The sequence below is a fragment of the Hippocampus zosterae genome, chromosome 19 (genome assembly GCF_025434085.1).
Source record: "Hippocampus zosterae strain Florida chromosome 19, ASM2543408v3, whole genome shotgun sequence".
NCBI lineage: Eukaryota > Metazoa > Chordata > Actinopteri > Syngnathiformes > Syngnathidae > Hippocampus > Hippocampus zosterae.
Window position 1 is genome coordinate 2,496,353 of NC_067469.1, and position 21,005 is coordinate 2,517,357.

The window sequence follows — 21,005 nt, forward strand, 5'->3', positions numbered from 1 at the left end:
TTGCTGTACTTAACTTGGCCACTAGATGGCAGAAAAACACCACACGAGCAAGCAGCCAGACGCTGGAAACGTCGTCTGAATTTTGCTCGAGTTATCGTTGCTTATCACGTCTTAAACAACAATGGAAACAAACGATATAAGTCAAAAGACAACTGGATTATGTGATAAAGTGCATTTTGCTGCAATCACTGATTTTATTTTACGAACGAGTCGTGAAATGCATTCATCCTGATTCATTTTTAAAGTAAATGTATTGACAGAATTTCAGGGACTGTTATTTTATAAATTTGTACAGCAATACTCACAGGCATAGATTACTTATCTCCTGCGATGTAATACTCGTAACACTGCTGCACTGAGAAGCTCAGACCACCTCTATGGGCTTACAGTACATCCATATGTCTGTCAAGCTGTCCACAGATGCCTAAAGGCATACAAAGCAAAATGCATTAAAGTGAGGCAGAAAGTATGACAAAAAACGGGTTCATGCCTTTAAAATCCTATCTTAAATGATCATTGCAAGTGTACCGTTAGATTTAATGATTAAAGGCTGCAAAATATGGGGAAGAAAATACACATTTTGACTGACTGGGTGAGAATCCCAGCATCAAGAGGTTTTTTGTTTTGTTTTGAAAATCAGATATTGGGAACAAGGTGATCTAATGAGGAAAACCCCGCAAGCTATGAAGATGAGCTCTTCTGTACCTTCCTGTCATAGCCAAACAGCAACAAAGAAAACAAAGGGAAAGGTGAACAAATGCGCTCATTATTATTTCTATAACAAGATTTTTAAAAAATGATAAACATACTTCCAACTGCGTTTTTTTTTTTTAATCATCAAATATTCATTTGATCATTTGGTTTAAAATGTCAACAAAATGTTAACACGTTAACTATAAAATAGGAAGTAATGAGTGCATTACAATAATGAAAGGAAGTAACTTTAAAACGCTAATAAGTGCCTTGAAGTGAACTCATACAATCAGACTTGTAAATGTGTTGTGCAAACTCACTTACGGCTATATATAGGCGTGTGTGTGTGTGTGTGTGTGTGTGTGTGTGTTTGTTTGCAGCACCCTTTACTCTGGCAAATGTTCCATGACACATGCCATTTTCCTCAAATTGTCCTTGAAGTATTGAAAAGTCAGTTGCTGTTTTCCGCGTAATCCTTCCTGTCATATCGGTCGCAATGCGCAATCCAACAATAGCAGCCAACCTGTTGCCGTATGCCAATTGTACACCCACGGCGCACCTTTCCTTCACGTATCGCCGTCTTCAACCGATAGATCTCCAACCCACCCGAAACTTGGCGAGATTGAGCGAAAGTGACAAACTGGCGCGGACGTCTCCGCGAACGTGACTGATGTTTGTATTTTAATGCCACGTCGTGAGCGTGACCTCCTTTTTAAATGACGGGAATATTAACAAGTAAACACAATCTACAGAGGTTGGGGTGGAGATGCCGGCAGTCAGCTGCTCTGCTCTCGGTGTCATCACTTTGTTGTCTTGAAATGTATTGAAGCAGTTAAGTTGACAAAAGTCACTCAGCCTGAAAACAAACATGCAAACAAAAGTGGCTTTTTTTTTAACATGGCGGCGCCTCACCTCGCGTCACGGAGAAGAAAGCTAATGTCGGCATTGTAAACTAGCATGAATGAGTGAAAGGTGTTCCCTTTGAACTCTGACGGTTAATTTATACGTCGAACCGCGGTTGCCAATGTGCGCGCCAGCGTCTGTTTGCAAGTAGCACACACCGAGGCCCAAGTAAATAATAGAACACGTCGTAACTTGTATTTATTGAACACCAGCATTTTTTTCAAATGTAAGTTGAACATATATATCGTCAAAGTCCTACAAGAAAAGTAATTTAAATATTTATAGACTGTATATCTTTACAAATGTTCATGGGCGAGTCGGAGCGCTTGCGTTGGCTAAACCGGCGTTTTTCGGAGAGTGTACAAAGATAGACATGGACATGCACAGGAAATAGTAATTGCTGAGTCACTGTTACAAAATGGCTGACTTGGACCCATCTCACACTTTACAAACCCTCCCCCCGCCCCCCCCCCTCCCTCAAAAACCCCACCCGTAAAACATACATATTCACACACAAACGCACGTCGCGGCGTAGCCTCGAGCTCAGGTTGTAACATTCCAATGTGTTCTCACAAGAATTCAGTAAGAATTTGCGTTCGGAAACTCGCCAAGTTAAAACTCTTAAAAAGATGACGAGCGTAAATCCGCAAACATTGCAGACACCTCAGATGTCGCTATGGTTTCAAAGATTCTCAACCAAATCATATCGTGTAGCGTGACGAATTCCGTGTAATTTAAATGTTCATTTCATGAGAACGGACCGTCGCATCATATCAGGCTCGCGTGTAAAAACAGTCGACTATTCTCATCCGTTCACATGGTAAACACATTAGTTGCCGCGGCACCGATTGGGTATTTTGCGCCGTTGTGGTGTGAAAGTAGCCTCGTCCTGAAATGAGGACGGTTGCCGTGCAGTGCACCGCGCTTGACGTTGACCGGTGTGTTCACGTACTATAAGCTAAGATAAGCAAGATTTATTCTTTCACAAATGTGTATCAGACTGGTAGCCCTTTCTCAATCATCAGGACCCGCCAAGGAGTTCTCGCTTTCAAAAAGGGGTGCTGACCCCTTGTGTGAGATGAACCCGTTGAAAGTAAATTCTTGCGGTTTGATATTGTTGTAGCACATTCAATTGGCCTCAAATCCTTTCTTGTCTTTGTGTAGTGTGTGTGTGTGTGCATTGTGCAATTAGCAACCCTGCCTACCATGTCTCACTGATGTTAGAATGTCCATGTGCATCCTAATTCCAAAAATGAAAATATCAGCAAATAAATACATCATTAGAATAAACACACACACACACACACACACACGGCTCCAAGGCACGGGGGAGGGGGGGGGGGGTGGCCAGGCGGGTGGGACTACTCGGTCTTTTCAGTTTTCCCGTCTTTGCTCTGGGGCTCGGCTGCTTTGCGGAGCTGCGACTTTTCCGAGCCGCTGTTAATCAGTTGGTCGGCCGTGGCGCTCGTTTTGCCGCTCGAGTTTTTGTCCAGGTAGTTGAGCATCTCACTCAGGACCGTTTGGAAAGTGCTGAGAGCGGCGCAAACAGCCGGCGTACCAAAACCGTGTGTGATTAGGCTGTTGGGGAAGAAGAAAAGACAAAGGCATGTGTAAGAATGGTTCAAAAAGTAACCGTCTCCGGGGTTTTTTTTTAGGCTTGGCACTCTCAGGACAAGAAATGTATTCAATTATATGAATTTTTTTGTTTTTTTTAAATTCTCGCAAGGGATCCGTTCAGCATCTTCAAGCAGCTGAATGCTATGCTAACATTTGAGTTCAGTCGTGCTACGTCCCTTGCTGGCAGCGCTGTGTAGTTAGTTGGACTTTGCTAAAACTTTCTCTGGAGGCTAACACCATACATGACCTTTCTGCTAAGAGACCACTGGTGCCCCCCCCCCCCCACCCCCTTCACACTACTCTTCCCCTGTAACAAATTGCAGCGCTGCCACATTTGGAAATGCCAAGTGGCTCTGTGGGAGACCAAACAAGCACGACAGTAGTTTGCTCTGGTTGATGCTTGAATTTAAATTTTCACGCCAAGGTTACCTGAAATGTGTCAGGTGTCTCTGGATGTCCAGATCCAGGATGGGTGTCGGTCTGGAAGAGCCCAAAGGAGAACGATCTTGACTCAACAAGTCCTGGAACTCCTTACAGATTTGTCTAACACAAAGAAAAGGAATTAATTCAGGATCGCTATTAGCAAAGATGCTACTCTTATGGTTTTATTGAGGGGGAGGTGTTGGGGTGGTTATTAACAACGATGGCTTATTCACAAATCTCCAAAATCTTGATTTTGAAATAAGATCAACGGGAGTGATGTTCATGACCGCAGTCAGAGTTAAAAAATGACCGTGGAGCAACTTGAAAGCAGAAAACGGTGTTCAAGGAATCGTTTTTGTACGTCGCGTGCGTGTCTTCTCACTTTGTGGCCAAAACCATTTTCTTTCGTGCGCTGTTTTCTTTCGACTCGTTGTGCTGTCGGGCTAAATGTTCGCCCACCGCCTTGCTGGGAAATTCTGTCTCGCAGGTGTAGCCAAAGTCTCTTGCCAGGTGGAGCGCTTCCCCTGCAAACACACATCAGACTGTTGAGAGGGATGGCGGACCAAAAAACAACAAAAAAAAAAGGGAAGGATGGAAACAAAACAAACAAAAACCAAAAAAACGGTATTTTATATTGAAAAGTAACTCACCCTCGACCAGGGAGGTGAGCAGTGTGACATTGGCAGCTTTCCTCCGACCCGCCGGCAGGTTGAGGCCGAGGCGGTCTAATTTCTCCCGGAGACATCGCCCGCCGTTCTTTGACTTGGCTCTGCGGAACAGTCGGCAAATCTCGCGTCAGAATATTTGGGCTCTCCTGTTTCTTGGGAATTGTTCCAAAATACAATTTCCCTGTGCTGGAAAGGGTCCGGTCCACACAAAGCGAGATATATAGACGAGATTTCATTTGATGATGATGATGATGATGATGATGATGACAACACCCTTCCAGTAAATGAAAGCCCGAATAAATTAAATACGTGTCAGCTTGTAGAGAACCATCGCTGCTTTAATCAAGCGCATTTGCATATTTAATGCGCTTTCAGGTTGTAATTCCCCTCGAGTTTCTCGGATTCGAGTCCGCGCATTTCTTCTTTAGGTTGAATTTATACTATTTTCGATGCATGTCGTTTTCATGATCGTGTCCCGATTGATCTCGTTTTACTTTCTGCAGACTGAACGTTTACGATTCTTGTCGTAGTTTTTCTTTCTGATCTTTGAGTTACCTTATTTGACCACTCTTGTAATTCTCTCTCCATCTTTGCCCATCCGTCTCTCTACCTTATCAATAACACAGCCGCCGACCCTCCGGTTCGTCTAATCCTTTGCATGCTTTGGCTCCGACTCACCGATAGTCTTTGCGGACGCGGCTCCGAAGGCATATCCTCTCTTTTTTATCTGAGCTCTACAAAGACTCGTGTAGCGCTCTCCATTGTTCATCAGATGGATTAACATTTTTAGAAAGCGCTCCGCAATCTCCCGCAATTACTCCGGCTGCTAAAACTCGACATGATTGAAGCGCAATGGGTCAGCGGCGTACGTGTCTGGAAAGGAGATGTAGGTCCAGGAAATGTGGAGCCAGAAACTTTAGCCTGCGCCATACTTTGGTTGTGGAAAATTATAGACCCGATCCTGTTTTCAACAACCGGTGTATTAGTAAGAGCAGAAACTAGAAGTCGTCGGCGTTCATTTTTGACTGACAGCGTCAATGCTGGTGTCAAACCTCATCGAGTCTTACTGACATGCATTTATTGTTATTGTCTCATTCTCATGAGCTTCAGTGCAAGTGTACCTATAAGTGATGTGCCGAGTCCTCCCCCGAAAAGTCATACGGCTGCCACATTTGTCTTTTTTTTTTTGTTTAATACGAACCTGCGCAGTATTCCACCCAGAAGAGAAGCGTTGAGGCATTCCGGTGGTGACAGTCTTCGTTTCACCTCTGCGATGGTGACTTTGTACTTGGAGGTGGAGCTGAGTAGTGACAGTCGACCTGGTACTGAGCAGAATAGATCTGTCGGATTCACCACACAAGTTCCCCCTGCACGGAAAAAAGCAAGACAATTTGTTAGAGCCAAAATACCACAAAACCTTTTTTTTTTTTTTTTTTTTAGGACTGTGACAGGAAGCAGAAGTGATTTAGTTTCACTGCTCATCAAAAACAATGCAGGATAAGAAAGTGGTAATTATAAAGGTGCTTTTCTTGGTAAATGGGCTAATTATTCGCAGTTACGTATCTGAAAGGTAATCATGCAATAGTTGAAAAGTAAAATATCGCTTCAGTCTGTTTAGAGAAAAAAAAAATAAGGTATTTGGTTTCATTGTGACGCATCGAAAAACATACAGTACACTAAGTGCCGCGTGTAATATTCAAATTAACCGTCGCATCAAAAATGCAAGACTCGATGAATTTGCTATTGAATCGTTTGCGAGAGAAAAGGATTGTTCTCGACGCGTAGCGAATATCTTCCCCTTTTTCTCATCCATGCAGTCTCTCGCCCACTTCTCATCGTGTAAATAAAGGCTCTGGAGTTTTCATTGCATGATGTGGTTGAGCTTGAAGCGAATATTTGTACGTCGCAGCCAATCCAAACAAAAGCCTCATTTTATCACCTTGCAGCCACCACCGAGTCGACCAAGTTGTGCCTGCAAAAGCGTGAATAAATCATTCTCGCCAAGGCTCTGACGCATTGTTAACTGCATCTGAATGAGTCTCATTGATTTCCTCCTGGAAAATATTGACTGCTCGAGCTGAGGAGGCCCATTATTAATAAACTTTTCACTTAAACTAACGTGCCAAGCAGCTGAAACGCAAGGTCGCCGTCTGATCTACTGTGGGCTAGATTCTATTATTTTATTATTCATCTGCCTCATTATCAAATCCAACAGTGGGGGGGGGGGGGGGGTCGCTTTTGTTATCCGGCCGTGATGTGATGGAAACGGAGGAAAAGATGCCCATTTGGGCCAAACGGAACAAGGCTGCAGGCGAAGATGCCCAAGCCAGTCTTTTGTTGTTGTTTTTTTTTTGGGGGGGGGGGCAACATGGACACATTTGGCCACCAACTAAGGCTTTCTAACCTACATTTTATCTCTGAAAATGTATTATTCACCATCAGCACAAATGCACCAGACCGCGTTACTTTCCTTGCCGCGGGAAGACAGCTGAGGTTTGTCAAAACACACAGCGGTCCTTTTATTTCAGCAACCTGGACAGCGACGACCCCGACTGCGGCTGCGCACCGGCTTGTCCGATTCCTCTTTACCAATATGTGACCCGTCTGTCAGATTCACGCGCCCTGACAGGTGCGCGCGCCTCTGAAAGCCTCGGGTTCACATCGTATTAATCCCCCGAAAAATGTTTTGATACAAAGTAGTTTGTATTTTATGTTGCCAAGGGCAATCGAAACGAGCTATTGCTGCTAGTGCAGCGAGTGGAGCGTGCGGGCCCAGAGGCGATAACGGTATTTAAGCAACGGAGAGTAGCCTCGGGCTGCGGCGCGAGCGGCGGGCGGGATCACACGCGGAATCAAGCGCCTGTTTTAAAACCAGTTTGCCTGAAAATTAAAGAAAAAGAACACGGGCCAAATGTCATTCTTCTCATAGTTTAACAACAATGTTTACAGCTTCTAACAAGCCGGCGCGACTTGCTTGACGGCGCGCAAAGTGAGAGCGCGCGCCTTGTGACGTCATACTCGGAACCGGAAGTGGCGCTCGCAGGGTGCATAAAAGCGCAAACGACTCTTCAGAAAAGCGGGCGCCTTTCTTGACTGGTTTTCTTCTGAAGGGTGTGGGGGTGTGGGGGGGGGGGCGAGTTATGTGAATATTCATGCCTGCAAAGCCGCAGTCAGAAAGAACAACATTAATATGATCTCGGCTGAATCCGGGGCCCCGCTCCTCATTAGCATATCAAAGCGTGCGCCCGAGGCGAGAGAAGCTATCGATACAGGAGTGCGAGCTAAAGCAAAGATTATTGGTTGTGATGGTTGCGGCGGCTGAGCTCAGGGCCAAATATTGCGCACCATTAACCGAATGTGATAGCGGAGGGATTCCCGCGTCAATCCGAAAGAAAAGCCCCCATCCAACACCTAAGAAGGCCTGCTGAAAAATTAAACTGGAGACACGGAGCTTTCCTCTCCGTTTGGAAAAGCACAACGGGTTGACTCTCTCCCTGGCAGACACACGCGCGCGCGCACACACACACACCTTTTATGTTTTAAAAAGGAAACCAAACCAAACCACTGGACTGTTTAACCCCCCCACACGTGCAGACAAAATGAACTTTTCTGTGATAAATTCGATTCAGTGGAAAACATCACATCTGTATAATTACAAACAACTCAATCTTATGCAACCTAAGTCAAATTGTGCATTTGCTTCGGATTAAAAAAACAACAACCAAAATAAACCCCTCTGATGCATTGATTAGTTTCAACTTCAAATCTGATTTGATGCAAGACGAGAGCAGTATATAAATCATTTCCAGGAGCCTCAAGCTGAATAATCATATTTTTATTACGGAATCACGCAACCGCTATAACAAACATTTTTAAATGAACACGTTTAATTTTGTCAATAGGAAAAACAACATTACTGTCCTTGAAAATTTAACTGTTTTGAATTGGCTCTCATTAGGTCATAATGCAAGTTTTATATAGCGAGTGATGTGACTTTTTTTTTTAATTTACAAAGCATTGGGGTATTTTAAGATTGTCGTAAATGACATCACAAAATCTATATTCTGCCACGCGCTCTGCACATTGGCGGCATAGATAAATATGCGACCCACACATGACATAAAGGGCCTCATCGTGCAAGAAGGTGTGGAGTAAGTGATTTCAAAACCGGAAATGGGAAGCAGCGTGTATCCGCGCGCTTACAAGTGATGTGTGCAACACGCTGACAGCACGCGAACGGGGTGTTCCGGCGTGTTTTGTCTGGCTGCTCTCTTGTCTGGTCTTGTCGTGTCAGAACGTGAGTGTTCACGGCCCGGGGTAGATAACAATGCAACAGAACAGAGAAGTGGAAGTGGGGTTTACCTCTGCGGATGACGCCCCCTTGTCCGTTGAGCACGAGCCCACACTGCGCTTCCACGGAGCCCTGTGGAGACAGGCGCTCATTAGCACGAGCGAGATGCTCAAAAATCACTTTTGCCCGCTTTGTTGTTGCCTTAGCTCGGGGACAACAGGTGGACTGCGTGCGTGCGTGCGCACTTTAGCAACAACACATGCGCCAAAGCCATACAATGCCATGAAAAAAATATTTTTTTCAAACGTTTCCCCGTCCATTTTGATGCATCTGTAATTTCACTATTTACCATTTGTCATAACGTTTTTAAATGTAGCATAATATGTTGCCGGAGGTTTCTTTTTTTTTCATCTTTAGGGCAAGGGGACACAGTCCAAAATTAGCTCCACTATTGGGCACTAAAAATCGGAGACAATCAGTGTAGAAATGCAATTACACATTACAGCGAATGAGAGAAAATTGTAATTTCAGACTAATTGCATCCGAATATTATCCCGATTAAAGTTGGCTATGAAATGACTTGCCGTTGAAATGAGCAACGGCTATACAAATGTGCATCCTGCATCATGTATTGTAAAGTAGACTTGTGTGCTCATTGGCGCACTGTAATCAGCGAGGTGATTTTAGCTTTATATAATTACAATAAATAGAATATTAGTAATTTAAAAATATATATATCTGCATCTCCAACCTGTTGTAGCTTTGCTGGTTGACATTTGCATGCGTGAGTGCCGCCATTTTAGTCCAAATCAGCACTATCAACGGTGTCATCGAGAAAGAAGAACACGCTCTTTTTATTCCGAAACACTTAATATCCCCCCCCCCCCCCCCCCCAGGCCTCCGCCGATTATAATAAAGTGGGGAAAAGCGAGCTTGTTGTCGTTCGTCTTTTGGAAGGGGCTACAAAGGCTATACATATAACCGGCTCCTGCTTCTGTTTCTTTTTCTTCCGTTGCGAGGCTAAAGTGATTATAAAATCAATATACAAAACGCAGAGGTCTTGCATGAATTAGCTTTGTGGCGGGGGGAAAGGTGTGGCACTTGCTTTTGTTCAGCATGAAAATCTCTTTAAGGCGCTCAAAAGATGACAGTGGGCTCGACGGAACCATAGGCGCATCTGTTCCGTTCACGCCTTGTGCCAGCTCCGGTTCACGGAACCTTTGCTTTCTTTCTTCTTTATCCCCCCCCCCCCCACCACCCCCCACCCGATAGAGAAGTAAAACGGCGCTGGTTTTATGCCATCTCAGTCAATATAAGCTTTTGGTTTTCAACAAAGGAAGAAAAACGGGGAGCAATTTGAAAAGATACCGAAATATGTCACAAAAATATGTCATACCAATCCGAAATATTTTTAAATGCTGCTGCAAATGTAAAAATATAAGATACATATTTTATTATTATTATGATATTTTATTATTATATAGATATAGCTATACAGTATACACACACACAGAGAAAAAATTCCCATAAATTCTGATGGGAACATACCACATTTAAATAACAACCCAACGAAGACTCAATGATATTTCCATCTTTAGTTTAAAAAAAAAAATTCAAAATACATTCCGGAATTCAAATTCCGAAATTGATGAACACACTTAACACGGCCGACATTATTTGGCGAGGTGTTTAACTCGAAGCTTGTTGAAATCAGATCAGATGTTGCTGCATAAGTAACAAAGTTGATTGACGTTAAGTCCGTAATTGGATAAACTACGGTGCTTTATGGTGCTCGAGCAGGGTATTGTGTCCTCAACCTCGATCCCTTAATCCGCCCTTGACCGCAGAATAGAGAAACTAGCAGCCTTTCTTTGCCTCAACAGCTAGCCGGACACACACACACACACACGCACACACGCACACACAATTTTCATCTTGACTACTACTTTACATCCAAAAGAATTATGTAAAGTCTGTGTCACGTGTGCGCGTGGTAAAATAAAGGGCGGATTTGACGAGGATTGTATAGACTGCCAGTCAATTAACCTTTGGAAAAAAAAGAAAAAAAACAGACGCCTGGCTTTCAGAGGCGCGGCCCCGTGCAGACTTGACATTTACTTGTTGTACGGTCACGTTCGGTTCGGCTTCCCCTCCTCACTTGCTGGCAAGCAAAATGATCTGGAGATGATATGCAAGCATTATTGCCTTTCCTCTACAGACTTGCTCACTGGCTTGCAAAGAACTGAAGGGCCCCGGCACAGTCAGCAGACTGGCAGACATCTGGCGCCCTCCTTCCCACTCATATTTGGGGAATTATGGTTGCGGTGGAGGTGGGGGCTGGTGCCAATAGTAGGCCAGTGGGGCACAGGGCTAGGATGGGGAGGGGGTGGGGGGGGGGGGTGAACCGTACTAGACTGGACTGTACTCGACTATTGACGATAGACTACTCTACTACACTACTCAATAGACTACATGAGTACATTTTATGCACTCGGAACTACGCGGGTCGTAATTTCACCCCTTCCCTATGCTGTACGTGGCCTACACATCTAGACTATTCCAGACTACAGAGAGGTTATTCTTGACTAGAGGTTTGGATTGATTGCAGTGCCAGACACATTACATTGTCTTTGATCCCTGTACTGTATATGTGTACACTTGATACTACATGATGGGAAAACCAAACTATTTTATGAGTGTGAACTACACAATATTTGTCTGTATAAAACCAATCCGATATGTAATTTATAATATATTGGATTAATTTAACACTGTGCCTATACTAGACTACATATACTAGGATATGTACTATACTAGACTGCACAATGTCATACTAAAGTAAACGCTACAGCACTAGACTATGCTATATTGTTCCATGCTAGGCTAGGCTACTATACTAAATTCTACAAATTAGACTCCTCCACACTCAATTCTAACTAGATTACATTTGGCTACTCTTGACTGTACAAGATTAGATGTGATTTTTCTTCCCATTGCCATATGTCCTCTTGACACATGGCTGTAAAAGAGGGCTTGACCTCAACGATCATGTGAGATTTTAAATAAAGATATAAACTATCTGCATTTGACCATATAGGTAGACTGTACCATAGATTAGGCAACCGTGGTCTGCACAAGACAATACAACTGAACTGCTCTTTGCTACCTGTAATTCCCAACAGCGTGTCATAAAAGCCGATCAGAATATTTCCTGCAAATACCATTGATCTTCTATCCATGCCAGCTATGTATAATGGCGAGCACCACGATTATATGCACTTATGTTGGCCGAAGGAACCTAATTAACCTGTTTAGCTGATTTTTGTTACATTTGTGTTTGGTGGGTCGCCATTACGTTTTTTTTAGGGGGGGGGGTTCTACAGTGCTCTATATGACTTGACTATCTAGCACGTTAGTTGCAGTCAATTCGATTTTTTTCAAATTGGGAGAGGGGGGGGGGGTCACATATGGAGGCCAAGCGTGTACCTGCAGGTCGTCTGCGGTCGTCGGAAGGCCCAGGCCGGCAGCAGGCAGCAGTCTCTGGTCCGGATGGTGCATGCCGACGCCGTAGGCCTGGGAGCCGTGTGACGTCATGAGCGACAGGTCGTGTCGCCGGTAAGCGTCGAGGCAGCCCAGCTCTCGCCGTTGCTGCTCGTCCAGACACGACGACTTGAGCGCCGAGCGCGCGTTATGCAGGTTGATGAAGTCTGCCGGTTCCCCGTGGTGGATCTGTTGGTAGTACTGACCCGAGTGGAGCGAGTTGAGCCCATAGGCCTCCGGGGCCACGGCCGGGTGCGAGTGCTGGAACTCATAGTGGAAGGACTGGTGGTGCAGGGGAGTGTACTGGTGGTTGGCGGAGAAATAAGGAGAGGCGAACTCCGTGCCCGCCGGCGCCGGGTAGGTGAGCGGGGAGGAGGAGGAGTAGGCGACCGACGAGTTGGCCACGGACTCCAGGCAACCGAGCTGCATGAGCCGGTAGCTGTTTGATCCGTCGTGACGTATCTGCGGGAGAAGAGAGCCGAGCGGGCTGTGGGAACCGTGTCATTTAGCATCAGCCGCCGTCTCCTCACACTCGCTTGCAGGAAAAAAAGAAAAAAAAACATTCCGAAAAAGCACAACTCTCGAAGTGCGATCCCCCCCCCCCTTTGCTCCACCTGAAGGAAATGCCACTTCCACACGCCCGGGAGGGAAACTAACGCTCCGCTATCGCAAGGAGCCTTCATTTATTTATTTTTTTGCTTCCTTTTTTTTTTGGGTGCAAGTTTCTCGCCGCGTTTTAAAACTCGTGCAAATATCGATCCATTATCTATTCTAATTTCATGCCGTTCCCAGTTGCTCACAATGGCTAAATACACAAATCACTCCATCCTCCACATCCAACCTATTTTCTGGCGCCACTCCTCATTTTGACCTGGTCCCGAAACAACTTTATCGCTTGGCTTTCCCGTTTGCAAATTGACGAATTTAAATATCGAACTATCTTCTGGGGCTATTTAATCCTCCGCTTTAGTTTCACACATTTGCGAGTAAAAAAAAAAAACAAACGAATGAAGCGTTTTACCTCTGCGTCGTGGACAAGCCCCGGGAAGGTCGCTGACATTGTGTTTTTTTCTCCAAAGTACTCGTTGCTTTCCTCCCCTCTCCTCTCCGACGGCGGCGAAAAAGCGTTAAAATCCCCCAAATGTGCGAGCAATTGAAAAGTCTCCCCTCGCGCGCCGTGTGTGGGTAATAAGGGCAGGAAAAAAAAAGCTGGTGCAAGGCGAGCGTCTCCCCTCTGCACGGACGGGGCTGGCTCACGGATTTTGTACTTGCAGGGTATTTCTCGGCTGATGTCGTAGGTCCCTTGGTAATATCCAAGTTTTGAAAATTAAGCATCAGCACAGGAATGGGAGGACAATAGACGCAGTGAAGCATCCCAGGAGACCAGGAATAAATATTGTATCTGCGCCTTGATAAGGAAGCGAGAACTGCTTTCAACATTTTCCTCCGTTTTTTTTTTTAATGCGGACTTTTCCCTTTTTGACTTATTTGTGCATGGTCCTCTGCTCGCTTTCACCGTGTTGTTTCTTCTCCCTCTTCTTTTAATCGTACCACCTTTAAGCCTTCTTTTATTTTTACAAACGCGTGCGGATTTTCGACCAAAAATGTAAGTTTACTTTCAAGCATGATATCGAATATTTTCGTCTATGTGGAGAGGTTGGATGGACCATTTGATAAGGAGCTGCTTTTCTTATCATTTTTTTTTGCATGTTTGGCAATATGTATTTAGAGGTTTCTTTTCATTTAAATACGGATTTCCAAACAATGGGACTGCGTTTTATGCACGTTCCGTAGGCACGCTCGTCGATTTTTTTCGAGAACACAAATGATTGCAAATGCACTTTTGGCATTTTTTTAAAAAAGGCTGCGATCTAGTGTTTTCATTTCCAACATTGTTTCGACTGTTGCGTTTTTAATTGTCATGCCATTTTTTTAACCGCCTGTGCTTTTGGAGTCGGTGATTATTTCCCTGAGATGTTTTACTTTTATTTTTTGTGGAAATGGAATGCTCATTGTGCTTTTGTCATTGTGGAAAAGACGACTAATGCTCATGTTTCTCCAAAATTCGATTACAAAAATAGGATTGCTTTATATCCGAATGTAAAAAAAATGACTTGCCTATTATGGGATTTTTTTATTTTATTTTATTTTATTTGCAATAAATCCTCTTTCTGGCTCTACCCTCGTGATTTTACTCACCCGTGCGCGCTGCTCTTGCAAGGATATGAGAATAGAGAAGCGCAGACGAGACGTTTCATTGACTTTTTTACCTCGTCATCATTGACGATGTTGAAAATCAGCCGAACACAGTGTCGGCTTCCTCGAATAAAGAGGCCAATGTGAGATAGCGGTGCACCCGTGTGATATCTGCAGCCCGTTTCAGCAGTACAAATACCACCTATAGCTCGAGTCGTTGCCCTTGGGCAGCCCAGGAAGAAACGGCGATACAAAAACGTGAACGGGGGAAGGTAAAGCTCCCGGCCACAGCCTGCAGACGAGCACAAGCAAATGTGCAAGAGATGGGAGGGGAGGAACATGCGCCGTCTGACTACAACTGTCACATTCTTTACCATTCACAACGAATGGACACAGAGCAGAGTGGAGATAAGTTCCAATCAGTCTTGGGTGTTTTTTTTTTCTTTTTTTATAGCCAGTCAGCTGTAAGCAAAGCCACTCTTCGTGTGATATTATTAGAAGTGCAGACTGCTGACGCCCAGACGCCACCATTGACTCTGCACTTTAATTAAGCAACTATTTAACCCTCCCATCTGTTCCTGCCTGCACGCCTCTCGCACTGTCCTCATCGTTGTCATAATGATAAACGGTAACAATTGAATATTAATGATTTCACATCAACAAAATTAAAAAAATATATATATAGATGGATTTGATCTCATTTTTCTCCAGAATGGGCTTCTGGTAATGTACTATTTCCTGTTACGTCACTGAAGTGGACCCTATTCTCTCTTTTTTTTTTTTTTAAAGATTTTCGTCTGAATCAGCAACCCTTTCAAGCAGAACGGGCCTCCAATAGCCTCCCTTAAAAAGTACCTCAAGGCCTTGAATATTTAAATCAACTACTCGCTTTTGTTTTTGTGGATGTGCGTGCCTGGTTGCCCCTGCAGGGTCAGCGTCAAACCTCGGCAGCCGTTTGTCGCATCCTGGCAGGTATATGCAAACCCTAACGGGGAGGACTTGGAAGGGTCCAGGTGCATGGAAGGATGAAAGGGATGGATGAATGACAGAGAAGTGTGGCGTGAGGGGGCGGGGGGGCTGGCTACACCAGGCAAAAAGAGCGAGCGGTACAGCAAGGTGATGCTCTTAAGATGCCCCCGTCTGATATAATGACGTATGATCTTTCATTTTGCTTTCTAGCACTTCATTTTCTCGGACTCGCGGGCGAAACGGAAACCGGAAATGATCCGCGTCAGAGAAAGTTCGACACGTGAAAAAAAAATAAAGTTCTTCGAGCGACATCTTCATCATCCAAATGCGCCGAATGAGAAGGCGTCTTTTTTTTTACGCATTCAAACTGATCGAATTCAAAGATGAGGCTATCTTTTAGAACACACGAGGTACAAAGTGTTTAAAGGTGTCTATAGTGGCCCCGCTGTATATGTAGCGGGGTCTGGAAGCGCCTCATGCAGCAGATGCGCACTGATCTCCGGACAGGAGCCAGTCCATCTGCCGCCAGATGAGGCTAAGGAAAGGCCCAAAACGCACTCAAGCCCACGGGCGAGAATTTAGATCAGTCCAACTACTTTTCTGCAGGAAGCTGCGAGGTGTGTTGATATATTTTTAGAGCAAGTGTGAGAAAACAATACAAGCGGGGGATGACGTGTGAATTTGCAACTAATATGACACGAAGACAAACTGAATGACGTGACGGTCATCAAATCAATGAGCAAAAAGGAAGCGCGTTGACTAAAGATTAAACAAACAAAACAAAAAAACAACAACCCCACACGTCTCTCCATAGTGATTTGACTTAAAGTGTCAGCAAGTGGAAATTGCAGTCGCTTCAGCGGCTCCTTTCATGCGGTAACGATTTATGACTGATCGCCCTCCACAAGCAATAAATATTTCACTGATGCTTCTGAATGGGACTGCATTATATTGAGTTTGATAGATCATCTGGCATTGTTTCAAAATATTAGTTACTGCTCTTATAGTGTGATATAGATTGTTTGGAAAAGGAATGCAGCTCGTTGAATCGAATCTCATCTCATTGTGAACGAATAAAGACGCGTTGCGTTAATTCATTAACGCTCCATAAATGAAGAGCAAACTGGAGACGTTGCGTCTATTAGGCCCCGCGCGCATGCGCCAGTCTTGTTTTCTTCGAGTCTGTTTCCATTTTAATCACTGGCAGCTCATATGGCTACGGGCGTCCGTTATGTCGGCCCTGCTAGAGTTTTGTGCATGCGGACTCGAATCTTTTGCAGCCAAATAACGACTGGTGTAATCATAGCGTGCGCCGCATAAACAAACGGCCCAGAAGATGTTTGTCCTCCCCAAAAGAAAGAAAAAGCAATTAAGAGAAATGGTGTCTGACCTAGATAAAGGATGCGCCGCGGACTGGAAGCACAGGTTAATATGCTAATATGGATCTGCTAATTGTGCGGATTTATTTGTCAGTTTGTGGAGGGTAAAAAAAAAGGGGAGGGTGGGGGGCGTCAGCTCCTTGTTTTGCTGCAAATTAATTTTTGCCCATGCATGCATGGATGCAGTGCGTGAGGTGAGGAGGCAGGAAACAGGTGGTCGCTCACAAATGGACAGTCAGGGAGAAACAGATTGACCAATAGAGACAAAAAAAAAATCTTTATTGACTCTTTTTAAAAAAAAAAATTAATCTCTCTTGAGTTCTGCGTTCTTTTGGATTAAAATAAACATGAATAAAACACAACGGCGAGTCAAACTAATACGAAATAGTGACTAAATGACTACTGATTAGTATTTAAAAAAAAAAGACAAATTCAACAAGACGTTCGTTGGGGTATCAATGGTGGTTTGTGTTGCCAATTAGTGCGTTTAATTGTTCTTTGTGTGCCTAATTAGTCCTGAAGTCAATTGAGAGGTTCATTGAGGGCAGACACGTGTCATCTGCTGCTGAAATATAGTACAGCGAAGGCCAATCTGCCACCAACGGACAGCCACTCACCAACCATAATGGAGATGCATAATCCTTCGTTTTAATAACAAGTATTATAATAATCATTATTATTATAGTTTCCCCCCCCCCCTCTCCAAAAAAAAAGTCCCTCCTATTTGATTCAGATTTCGCGCTCGGTAAAATCTCCATCCAAGCAATCAATCACGGCTCTTCCACACAATATGTATATTTTTCAAAATAGACGTCCAAAACCACCAAGCAACAACCGATGCTCCAAAATTGATCTCGAAACTTAACTTCAGCAGCTGTTGGCTCAGTGGGCCTGGTGCGCGTGCGTCTGTGCGTGTTTGCGTGTGGATCGATGCCCATTAACTTCTCTTCGCCAGAGTTCTCTCAAGTGCTGGCTAAGATCACACGGAAGCCAAAAGTCGCTCCAAAATTTCCCATTAACTTTTATTTTGAAATGAAGAGCAGCGAGGAAATGTTTTCATTCGCTTTTCCTCCTCAGATAGCATTTATTTCTCTTTAAATGAATACATTCTAGCTGCGTGCGGACGAGAAGCCGTCAAATGACGAGAAGAATTCAGATTACAATGCGGACATTTCACTTGACATGAAGTTGATTTTACTTCTCGTGGTAATATTGTGGCACGACGATCAAGTGAATCATTGCTAGCCAGTTTTGGTAAAAGCTCAGTTTTGCTTTATTGATTTATTTCGGGAGTCCTCACCCTGCGATGCCATAAATTGAAACATATGGCGCTGCTAATCTTATTTTAATTACAAGTGATGCAGACATAATGTATACCCTGTTGAGTTGAATACTTCAAAATAAAAGGTGTGTTGCCTTCAGTTTCAGTATGACACGAACGAAATCGATTAAAATGTTAATTTTGGTGTACCGGGGTCCTTCATTACTTGCTTCATGCTTCAGTTGTGGTTCTCTCAGTATCCATCCTTATGAAATCCAATTTTACTAGACATAAACATATGTATGAGTTATCAACCGAATTTTGCGCACAATCGGCCTTGAATTGATTTTGTGAGCTTTTTTAAAATTTAATTGTTGACTTTTCAATTCAGTCTGAGAGGTATTTCCCTTCTTTCTGCTGTTCATATCTCAGCCAGCAGAGGGCGCCAATTTGGTAGTGCGGCCTTGAGGGAGGGTAACCTGCGGCTCTGTCAGAGCAAAAGACAAAACACACACACACACACATCCAAGTAGGCTCTGAGCAGGTTCAAGAGCTTCAATTGTGTAATTCCTGGGTAATCTCTGTAATCTTTTAACGCCTAGCTGTTTGCATGTTGTGAGTGGTAATGTGTATTGTGTAGATTGAATTAGCAAGACGAAGCAAGAGTCTGATAAAGAAAAGCTTATAGGAGTAAGTGGATTTTACCACTTTGTCCTTATAGATGCTTTTAAAGCCCGATAGAAGCAATACTGCAAATGCATAACTTGCTATTAAGATCATGCATACAGTTGATTTTCTTGCCAGACTTCCCTTTGTAACGACAAGTTAACGACACGTCCAAACTTCTGTTCCAGCTGCTTTTGTCATGTATGATATAATGTTCGACGTCCTCTTACTTCACCTCCCTGGAGATCTATTCAAGGCACTACCTTTGCATGTGTCGTTTCTTTCTTGGCTTTTTGTGTGTGTGTGTGTTTTTTTTTAAGTTATGCGTAGTAACATCCAAATTCAGTACTTTTGCCAGGTCTGGTTTAGCTGCTAAAGTGCAAATGAACGGCAGGTTTTAAACAAACCGTTGCACAGTGATGACGTGGTGAGCGCGGTTCTCACACGCGGAGAGTTCAGCGGATAATCCGAACACTGTCCTGTTCTGATAAAAGCATGACCGCATACACGCCAGCGCACGCGAGCACAAGTGTATTTATTCACTTTGGTGAAGTCATTGCGCCGCCACATTGCGCCTCTGTTTACTCTGTAGCGACCTCTGCGAATATCTGCTCGTGCGTGTAACCGGCTCACCGGAGATCACAGACCCACTGCTTTGCGGCAAGCCAAACCGCCACATTACAAGCCTGGCACGCCGCGGCGCACGGCAACATGGAGAGGTAGAAGGTGGCAGTTGAGTGGAGGAGGCCTCGTATTGTCGAGCGCGCTTTTTGACTTGCCTGCTTCCGTTGTAATTACCCGGGAAGTCTCCTGATGTGGAACCTTTGCCGTTCTCACAAGGAACCCATTTACTGCTGCAAACCGTCAAACGCCTGCCAAACACACACACACTGCTGGTTTGCATACAGGAGCGAGTAAACACACACACATACACACACACTGGCACAAGCCCGGAGTTAGTACGCACACACATACACCCAAACCATTTCAAACGGATGCAGGGAAATAAACAGAGACGAGAGCACACAACCCCTTCAACCCTGTGGGAATTTTACTATTCTGTGCTTCTCTCATCCCCCTTCACACACACACTCACGCGCAGACACATTTACACACACACACACACACACAGGCACTTTCTCTCTCTCTCTCTTCATCTCTTCCTCTGCTCCTTTGTCTCCCTGATTATGCAGTCGATCCCGGGGTGCCCTACTCACTGAGATCATCCACCTGTCAATCTAAAGCACACATTCGACACACATCCACTTTTTGCACACACTCTTCCACTAGTGATATTGATACAGAGGAAATATTAATGACTTCACTCACCTGCAATAGGCCGCTGTGTCTTGCATTTCCAAACGGCGCGATGTGCAATTCATCAATGCGCTGTTGGAGGGGTTGGGGTGGGGTGGGGGGGATAAACCTGGCGAAATAACGGCGGATGCTCTGATATATGTCAAAGAGCGTCACATCAAGAAATGGAAATGCAAGATGGCGGCGCTTTTTGGAACATCTTTGCGAGATGTTTTGCTGTTTTCAAGCGCCTCGGCGCAAGTCCACGTCTGATTTTTGTACGCAAGACCCAAGTCATCACATGAGAAGCCGAGAAGTTCGAAAAAGGGATACAGCTATGCACAGTGTATAAAATATGTAAAGATCTCCTCGGTCATAGCTTTTGATATGCATGCAAATGGGATATTACATGCATATTTAAATGTATGTATATTTTAACATGTCTTTGCTTAAACTACAGAAAGCCACAGCAGACGTGCATCAAAAAAATGAAATACATGGAAAAAAATATACTGGAGCAAAATTGCTGCATTCTGGTCTGATGTCGGCAAATATTTTGAAATTGGAAGGATGGATAGGAAAGGCCATTTTTATTGACGGCGCAAACGCTGGTGGCCCACCACAGTGCACTTCTTATCCAACCATAAAGACGAAAGCCATCAAATTCATTCACAGCTTCATATAAATCACGCGAGTTTGCATAACGGCTGGATGGATATTTCTTTAATATTTGGTAGGCAAGGGGCCTTAAATATGGATCATATGGAAGTGAACCACGGCTATTCTTCAGGGTTTTACATCATTGGTGTACAACGACATTAGCCAAAGATAGTACATGCAAGGTTCAACTGCTTCGCACGGAATTGTCGGCAAACATATCAACAGCGCCGCGATCGCCATTGTCCAAAAAGTCGGCGGATTTCTACTCAGCGACCGATGCACGGCGAGATATGGAGCTCATTTCATTTCTCATGCAGCCTCACTCCATCACTCTCCGCGATCACAGGCCCGAGCCTCATGCGCTCCGATGGTAGAGGTTACCATGGCAACGGTGTGGTCTTGCGGCCCCGGATGCGCCCGCACACACCGGCGCGCTCGCTCTT

At 44.4% G+C, this 21,005-nt stretch overlaps 1 protein-coding gene and 1 long non-coding RNA gene across 3 annotated transcripts in view; one reads left to right on the forward strand and one right to left on the reverse strand.

Moving 5' to 3' along the window:
- LOC127592022 (uncharacterized) overlaps positions 1-21,005 on the forward strand; it is a 59,655-nt gene that overhangs the window by 12,186 nt on the left and 26,464 nt on the right. The gene's annotated exons all lie outside the window — the stretch shown is intronic.
- On the reverse strand, positions 1,766-14,314 carry tfap2d (transcription factor AP-2 delta (activating enhancer binding protein 2 delta)). Its single transcript, XM_052052340.1, has 8 exons — positions 13,157-14,314; positions 12,082-12,597; positions 8,667-8,727; positions 5,506-5,671; positions 4,287-4,405; positions 4,019-4,160; positions 3,643-3,756; positions 1,766-3,174 (listed from the first exon to the last, which is right to left on the reverse strand). Exons 1-8 carry the CDS (start codon positions 13,193-13,195, stop codon positions 2,958-2,960), a joined length of 1,374 nt encoding a protein of 457 aa, XP_051908300.1. The 5' UTR covers positions 13,196-14,314; the 3' UTR covers positions 1,766-2,957.

Bases quoted from the DNA above. Each gene is read 5' to 3' on its own strand.
- tfap2d (XM_052052340.1), bottom strand. From the start codon at position 13,195: ATGTCAGCGACCTTCCCGGGGCTTGTCCACGACGCAGAG. The intron at 8,728-12,081 runs GTACACGCTTGG...CTGTCTCCACAG, and splicing joins CGACCGCAGACGACCTGCAG to GGCTCCGTGGAAGCGCAGTG. The intron at 5,672-8,666 runs GTAAACCCCACT...TTTTCCGTGCAG, and splicing joins AGGGGGCGTCATCCGCAGAG to GGGGAACTTGTGTGGTGAAT.